Below are 8,852 nucleotides of genomic sequence, written 5' to 3' on the forward strand. Positions count from 1 at the left end.
TTTTTTCCAGTCTCTGACTTTGTTTTAGAATTAAGATTTTCACTTTTTTGCTAATTAATTCCTTAAAAATCAGTTAACTTCCTGTTTCTTAGCTAATTAGAGCTCATTAATTAGAGTTGAAATTATTTTTTAGCATATAGCCAAAAACTACAATACTTCAACTTTCAATTCATTCAATTTTTTTTTCTTAATAATTCACTCATTAAATTTTTTCAAGTTTTGAAATTAATATGCTAAAGATGAATTTGTACAGAAATTTAGCCTAAAATTCAATAATCTGTTAGGAAGAGTTATCTCCTATTTTTCATCCCTTAAGGACAAAGATAAATTTTGATGCACTAGTATATGAAAGATAAATAACTCAGAGACATTTTGTGCAAATTTCATTTAATTTAATTAACTTTTAATTGTCTTAAAGAGAAACAGGTAACTCTCATTTTCACTAAAATTTCTCTGATTTCAGGAGTTGTCTCCCCTTGAAAAGATCAATAATGGCGGATAAACAATGCGGCATGCAGTCTTGTCACCAACGGACAGTTTTGACCACCCGTGTACCCATATTTCTACCAGATACCTCTGAAACCTTTGTTGTGTTCATCACACAGGTAAGAAAAACAAGATTTTTAATTCAAATAATTTTAATGAGCTAAATAATAAAGAATATAACATTTTTACATGTACAGACTCTCTCGTATAACAAAATGTCACATTTTACACATACAATAATACATTATTCAAATGTCATCATTTTCCCCATTTACACAGTTGAAAATAATCAATGCATAATGAACCATAAAAACAATTATTACATGTAAGATAGTTCACAAAATATATTTTAAATACAAATTTTATACATTTGAAATACATGTACATATCAAAAATGCCCCCCCCCCCCCCCCCCTTTCACAGTCTTACAACTTCCTTTTTAATTTTGGATCTGTTAATGATTTACTGTAAGTGTCTTTAGATTTTTTATCGTACAGCTGATATCTTTTAGATCTGTAGTATTTTCTTTGAAATTTATATTTTAACAGTTTTTGTTTCATTTTAAAGTAATTTTGTCTATTTTGTTGTTGTTTTAGATGATGGACCACTCTACTTCCTTTTACAACAGGTGCCCCTACAGATTCACAAAGTTCCAGTGTTGAGTTTCCATGACCCCTATTGAGTGAGTGTACAACTTTATGTATTCTACTTTCAAAATTTCTACTACTTGTAATACATTTTGGATTTGATTTTAAATATGCTCTATTTACAGATTCAGATTTTTGTGTACAAGTATGATATTTGATTCTATCAAGATTACTTTGTCCTAAAGTCAAATTTATACAGTCTTTTAACAAACATTTGTCTTTTTCTGTCATGTTTAATTCAAAGTCACTAGGCAACACTGAAGATTTCCACTTATTGCTTTTCAGTCCACGACAGGAAAAGGAATAGAGTTGACAGGACTTCCCGCACTGTCCCTGGTAGCAGTTTATGAGGGAACCAACCGCAGTAGACATAGCACGCTTCATCAAAGGTAAGTCGCCGGAGTAGTGTTTGTAGCAATTCTCGTACTCTGTCCTGCATCGAAGCTTCAGGTCCAAGGCAAATCTTCGCTGCATGGATTCTCTTATGGCCTTGGTTCTTCCCGGAAACATATGACTGCTGAATGGAGCCTTAGCAGTCTGTTTTCTTTGAGAGTCAAAGAAGTGACGCAAGTCCTTAAGGTTTTCAATCACATGTCCTTGTTTTTCAGATGCACCAGATGCAGCGGCACTGTCTCCATCACTGGTGAAATGGGATATTACTAGTGGCCGGTCATCACTCTGTAACTCACCGACACAATTAGCAGCCCATCTCTTCTCGTCTCCAATGGTGGTCTCCGGAGGAATGGTTGCAGTGCAGTCTTCATGTCCTGGGCAGGTAACCTCTTTTCCTTTGCTTCGTAGGTGTGCGCCTTTCTTACAAAGTTTATTCCCACAGAAAACTGCTACCACATTCTTCCTCTGAGTTACATTTTCACTTACGGTATACGTCACTTGGGTGGCAGCTTGGAATGGGGTTTTCCCAATGGCACTGAAGGTGGCATTATTGTACCGAGCATCTCCTTCGGCTCTGATGGGGGTATCCGGAAGTCCACATTTTTCATTAAGTTCTTGAATATTCTGCCGAATTTTCTTCATACTGTTTTTATTTACATCAGTTATAATTTTCCCCACTTTGTTGCAGGTCTGTTGCATGTTGGCGGCTGACGCTGGTTCAATATTTGCACCAAGAAGCATACCACGCATACCCTCTGTTGTAAGACTGGTACCCAGGTGACCGACGGCCATGGCCACATTCAGCTGTGCAGCTCTTCGTCCCCTTCCAGATCTTCTCACCTCTTCGTAAAGCTTTTCTCGTTGACTGGTATAGTGGCACTTCTTACATCGGATGGAAAGGATCCATGCCAGGCCTCGTTTTTCCTCCCCATGCTGATTCCAGTCCAGTGGACCATCACAGTCAGGAAACTTCTGTAAGTGTTCTTTGAATGCATTGTTCCACAATTTAGCAGTCTTTTCTTGGTGAAGTACCTTGTATAATTTTGCATTTGGGTCATCTGACACAGATTCCATGTAGGTGTCCACTGGCTGGACCTCACTTGGCCCGGGTCGTAAAAACTTCATCTCGCTGCTTCGGCTCTTGGCATCTATAACTGTAAACACCCCATTTTTCTGTGGCCGTACAATGTCCTGAAACTCTTCTTTACTTAGTCTTCTTATGGGAACTAGAGATTGGACTGGGCTGGTGGTCCCTGTTTTCTTCTGGCCTTTGTTGTGAGGAATACTTCCTTTTTTGTATTGATGTTGATGCAACCATTTTGGTCCTTTCTTTGGCATGGTAATTATTTAACTGTATACTTGTAGACTTTTTCTAAGAATATGCTATTGTATGTGGTGCACATTTTTAAGTATTGTAAACTTTTGTGTTGTTTATTTATTTTAGAGCTGCCTGGTCTTCTAAGAGAAACTCCATTCTTTGATGACTGATGGAAAAGCCTCATCACCCCCCACTGCTAAAGAACCCCTTATCTTAATCACCAGCCATTAATCAGTGATCACTGTTATCAAAGCTCCAAGGTACATTATTGAAGTCTCTTTTGAAACCATTTTTTCCAGTCTCTGACTTTGTTTTAGAATTAAGATTTTCACTTTTTTGCTAATTAATTCCTTAAAAATCAGTTAACTTCCTGTTTCTTAGCTAATTAGAGCTCATTAATTAGAGTTGAAATTATTTTTTAGCATATAGCCAAAAACTACAATACTTCAACTTTCAATTCATTCAATTTTTTTTTCTTAATAATTCACTCATTAAATTTTTTCAAGTTTTGAAATTAATATGCTAAAGATGAATTTGTACAGAAATTTAGCCTAAAATTCAATAATCTGTTAGGAAGAGTTATCTCCTATTTTTCATCCCTTAAGGACAAAGATAAATTTTGATGCACTAGTATATGAAAGATAAATAACTCAGAGACATTTTGTGCAAATTTCATTTAATTTAATTAACTTTTAATTGTCTTAAAGAGAAACAGGTAACTCTCATTTTCACTAAAATTTCTCTGATTTCAGGAGTTGTCTCCCCTTGAAAAGATCAATAATGGCGGATAAACAATGCGGCATGCAGTCTTGTCACCAACGGACAGTTTTGACCACCCGTGTACCCATATTTCTACCAGATACCTCTGAAACCTTTGTTGTGTTCATCACACAGGTAAGAAAAACAAGATTTTTAATTCAAATAATTTTAATGAGCTAAATAATAAAGAATATAACATTTTTACATGTACAGACTCTCTCGTATAACAAAATGTCACATTTTACACATACAATAATACATTATTCAAATGTCATCATTTTCCCCATTTACACAGTTGAAAATAATCAATGCATAATGAACCATAAAAACAATTATTACATGTAAGATAGTTCACAAAATATATTTTAAATACAAATTTTATACATTTGAAATACATGTACATATCATCAATGCCCCCCCCCCCCTTTCACAGTCTTACAACTTCCTTTTTAATTTTGGATCTGTTAATGATTTACTGTAAGTGTCTTTAGATTTTTTATCGTACAGCTGATATCTTTTAGATCTGTAGTATTTTCTTTGAAATTTATATTTTAACAGTTTTTGTTTCATTTTAAAGTAATTTTGTCTATTTTGTTGTTGTTTTAGATGATGGACCACTCTACTTCCTTTTACAACAGGTGCCCCTACAGATTCACAAAGTTCCAGTGTTGAGTTTCCATGACCCCTATTGAGTGAGTGTACAACTTTATGTATTCTACTTTCAAAATTTCTACTACTTGTAATACATTTTGGATTTGATTTTAAATATGCTCTATTTACAGATTCAGATTTTTGTGTACAAGTATGATATTTGATTCTATCAAGATTACTTTGTCCTAAAGTCAAATTTATACAGTCTTTTAACAAACATTTGTCTTTTTCTGTCATGTTTAATTCAAAGTCACTAGGCAACACTGAAGATTTCCACTTATTGCTTTTCAGTCCACGACAGGAAAAGGAATAGAGTTGACAGGACTTCCCGCACTGTCCCTGGTAGCAGTTTATGAGGGAACCAACCGCAGTAGACATAGCACGCTTCATCAAAGGTAAGTCGCCGGAGTAGTGTTTGTAGCAATTCTCGTACTCTGTCCTGCATCGAAGCTTCAGGTCCAAGGCAAATCTTCGCTGCATGGATTCTCTTATGGCCTTGGTTCTTCCCGGAAACATATGACTGCTGAATGGAGCCTTAGCAGTCTGTTTTCTTTGAGAGTCAAAGAAGTGACGCAAGTCCTTAAGGTTTTCAATCACATGTCCTTGTTTTTCAGATGCACCAGATGCAGCGGCACTGTCTCCATCACTGGTGAAATGGGATATTACTAGTGGCCGGTCATCACTCTGTAACTCACCGACACAATTAGCAGCCCATCTCTTCTCGTCTCCAATGGTGGTCTCCGGAGGAATGGTTGCAGTGCAGTCTTCATGTCCTGGGCAGGTAACCTCTTTTCCTTTGCTTCGTAGGTGTGCGCCTTTCTTACAAAGTTTATTCCCACAGAAAACTGCTACCACATTCTTCCTCTGAGTTACATTTTCACTTACGGTATACGTCACTTGGGTGGCAGCTTGGAATGGGGTTTTCCCAATGGCACTGAAGGTGGCATTATTGTACCGAGCATCTCCTTCGGCTCTGATGGGGGTATCCGGAAGTCCACATTTTTCATTAAGTTCTTGAATATTCTGCCGAATTTTCTTCATACTGTTTTTATTTACATCAGTTATAATTTTCCCCACTTTGTTGCAGGTCTGTTGCATGTTGGCGGCTGACGCTGGTTCAATATTTGCACCAAGAAGCATACCACGCATACCCTCTGTTGTAAGACTGGTACCCAGGTGACCGACGGCCATGGCCACATTCAGCTGTGCAGCTCTTCGTCCCCTTCCAGATCTTCTCACCTCTTCGTAAAGCTTTTCTCGTTGACTGGTATAGTGGCACTTCTTACATCGGATGGAAAGGATCCATGCCAGGCCTCGTTTTTCCTCCCCATGCTGATTCCAGTCCAGTGGACCATCACAGTCAGGAAACTTCTGTAAGTGTTCTTTGAATGCATTGTTCCACAATTTAGCAGTCTTTTCTTGGTGAAGTACCTTGTATAATTTTGCATTTGGGTCATCTGACACAGATTCCATGTAGGTGTCCACTGGCTGGACCTCACTTGGCCCGGGTCGTAAAAACTTCATCTCGCTGCTTCGGCTCTTGGCATCTATAACTGTAAACACCCCATTTTTCTGTGGCCGTACAATGTCCTGAAACTCTTCTTTACTTAGTCTTCTTATGGGAACTAGAGATTGGACTGGGCTGGTGGTCCCTGTTTTCTTCTGGCCTTTGTTGTGAGGAATACTTCCTTTTTTGTATTGATGTTGATGCAACCATTTTGGTCCTTTCTTTGGCATGGTAATTATTTAACTGTATACTTGTAGACTTTTTCTAAGAATATGCTATTGTATGTGGTGCACATTTTTAAGTATTGTAAACTTTTGTGTTGTTTATTTATTTTAGAGCTGCCTGGTCTTCTAAGAGAAACTCCATTCTTTGATGACTGATGGAAAAGCCTCATCACCCCCCACTGCTAAAGAACCCCTTATCTTAATCACCAGCCATTAATCAGTGATCACTGTTATCAAAGCTCCAAGGTACATTATTGAAGTCTCTTTTGAAACCATTTTTTCCAGTCTCTGACTTTGTTTTAGAATTAAGATTTTCACTTTTTTGCTAATTAATTCCTTAAAAATCAGTTAACTTCCTGTTTCTTAGCTAATTAGAGCTCATTAATTAGAGTTGAAATTATTTTTTAGCATATAGCCAAAAACTACAATACTTCAACTTTCAATTCATTCAATTTTTTTTTCTTAATAATTCACTCATTAAATTTTTTCAAGTTTTGAAATTAATATGCTAAAGATGAATTTGTACAGAAATTTAGCCTAAAATTCAATAATCTGTTAGGAAGAGTTATCTCCTATTTTTCATCCCTTAAGGACAAAGATAAATTTTGATGCACTAGTATATGAAAGATAAATAACTCAGAGACATTTTGTGCAAATTTCATTTAATTTAATTAACTTTTAATTGTCTTAAAGAGAAACAGGTAACTCTCATTTTCACTAAAATTTCTCTGATTTCAGGAGTTGTCTCCCCTTGAAAAGATCAATAATGGCGGATAAACAATGCGGCATGCAGTCTTGTCACCAACGGACAGTTTTGACCACCCGTGTACCCATATTTCTACCAGATACCTCTGAAACCTTTGTTGTGTTCATCACACAGGTAAGAAAAACAAGATTTTTAATTCAAATAATTTTAATGAGCTAAATAATAAAGAATATAACATTTTTACATGTACAGACTCTCTCGTATAACAAAATGTCACATTTTACACATACAATAATACATTATTCAAATGTCATCATTTTCCCCATTTACACAGTTGAAAATAATCAATGCATAATGAACCATAAAAACAATTATTACATGTAAGATAGTTCACAAAATATATTTTAAATACAAATTTTATACATTTGAAATACATGTACATATCATCAATGCCCCCCCCCCCCCGCCCTTTCACAGTCTTACAACTTCCTTTTTAATTTTGGATCTGTTAATGATTTACTGTAAGTGTCTTTAGATTTTTTATCGTACAGCTGATATCTTTTAGATCTGTAGTATTTTCTTTGAAATTTATATTTTAACAGTTTTTGTTTCATTTTAAAGTAATTTTGTCTATTTTGTTGTTGTTTTAGATGATGGACCACTCTACTTCCTTTTACAACAGGTGCCCCTACAGATTCACAAAGTTCCAGTGTTGAGTTTCCATGACCCCTATTGAGTGAGTGTACAACTTTATGTATTCTACTTTCAAAATTTCTACTACTTGTAATACATTTTGGATTTGATTTTAAATATGCTCTATTTACAGATTCAGATTTTTGTGTACAAGTATGATATTTGATTCTATCAAGATTACTTTGTCCTAAAGTCAAATTTATACAGTCTTTTAACAAACATTTGTCTTTTTCTGTCATGTTTAATTCAAAGTCACTAGGCAACACTGAAGATTTCCACTTATTGCTTTTCAGTCCACGACAGGAAAAGGAATAGAGTTGACAGGACTTCCCGCACTGTCCCTGGTAGCAGTTTATGAGGGAACCAACCGCAGTAGACATAGCACGCTTCATCAAAGGTAAGTCGCCGGAGTAGTGTTTGTAGCAATTCTCGTACTCTGTCCTGCATCGAAGCTTCAGGTCCAAGGCAAATCTTCGCTGCATGGATTCTCTTATGGCCTTGGTTCTTCCCGGAAACATATGACTGCTGAATGGAGCCTTAGCAGTCTGTTTTCTTTGAGAGTCAAAGAAGTGACGCAAGTCCTTAAGGTTTTCAATCACATGTCCTTGTTTTTCAGATGCACCAGATGCAGCGGCACTGTCTCCATCACTGGTGAAATGGGATATTACTAGTGGCCGGTCATCACTCTGTAACTCACCGACACAATTAGCAGCCCATCTCTTCTCGTCTCCAATGGTGGTCTCCGGAGGAATGGTTGCAGTGCAGTCTTCATGTCCTGGGCAGGTAACCTCTTTTCCTTTGCTTCGTAGGTGTGCGCCTTTCTTACAAAGTTTATTCCCACAGAAAACTGCTACCACATTCTTCCTCTGAGTTACATTTTCACTTACGGTATACGTCACTTGGGTGGCAGCTTGAAATGGGGTTTTCCCAATGGCACTGAAGGTGGCATTATTGTACCGAGCATCTCCTTCGGCTCTGATGGGGGTATCCGGAAGTCCACATTTTTCATTAAGTTCTTGAATATTCTGCCGAATTTTCTTCATACTGTTTTTATTTACATCAGTTATAATTTTCCCCACTTTGTTGCAGGTCTGTTGCATGTTGGCGGCTGACGCTGGTTCAATATTTGCACCAAGAAGCATACCACGCATACCCTCTGTTGTAAGACTGGTACCCAGGTGACCGACGGCCATGGCCACATTCAGCTGTGCAGCTCTTCGTCCCCTTCCAGATCTTCTCACCTCTTCGTAAAGCTTTTCTCGTTGACTGGTATAGTGGCACTTCTTACATCGGATGGAAAGGATCCATGCCAGGCCTCGTTTTTCCTCCCCATGCTGATTCCAGTCCAGTGGACCATCACAGTCAGGAAACTTCTGTAAGTGTTCTTTGAATGCATTGTTCCACAATTTAGCAGTCTTTTCTTGGTGAAGTACCTTGTATAATTTTGCATTTGGGTCATCTGACACAG

General features: G+C 37.1%; 1 protein-coding gene across 1 annotated transcript; it reads left to right on the forward strand.

The window, feature by feature from the left end:
- Positions 1-7,489: 7,489 nt before the first annotated feature.
- LOC134283403 (uncharacterized) lies at positions 7,490-8,617 on the forward strand. Its single transcript, XM_062765852.1, has 3 exons — positions 7,490-7,781; positions 8,001-8,167; positions 8,474-8,617. The coding sequence occupies exons 1-3, from the start codon at positions 7,739-7,741 to the stop codon at positions 8,564-8,566; spliced, it is 303 nt and encodes a 100-aa protein (XP_062621836.1). The 5' UTR covers positions 7,490-7,738; the 3' UTR covers positions 8,567-8,617.
- The last annotated feature ends 235 nt before the right edge of the window (positions 8,618-8,852 follow it).

This window comes from Saccostrea cucullata, unplaced genomic scaffold (assembly GCF_032062105.1).
Source record: "Saccostrea cucullata isolate Sc308-1 unplaced genomic scaffold, CSIRO_AGI_Scuc_v1 ctg11237, whole genome shotgun sequence".
Lineage (NCBI taxonomy): Eukaryota > Metazoa > Mollusca > Bivalvia > Ostreida > Ostreidae > Saccostrea > Saccostrea cuccullata.

Bases quoted from the DNA above. Each gene is read 5' to 3' on its own strand.
- LOC134283403 (XM_062765852.1), top strand. From the start codon at position 7,739: ATGAGGGAACCAACCGCAGTAGACATAGCACGCTTCATCAAAG. The intron at 7,782-8,000 runs GTAAGTCGCCGG...CTTGTTTTTCAG, and splicing joins CATAGCACGCTTCATCAAAG to ATGCACCAGATGCAGCGGCA. The intron at 8,168-8,473 runs GTAACCTCTTTT...ACTTTGTTGCAG, and splicing joins AGTCTTCATGTCCTGGGCAG to GTCTGTTGCATGTTGGCGGC.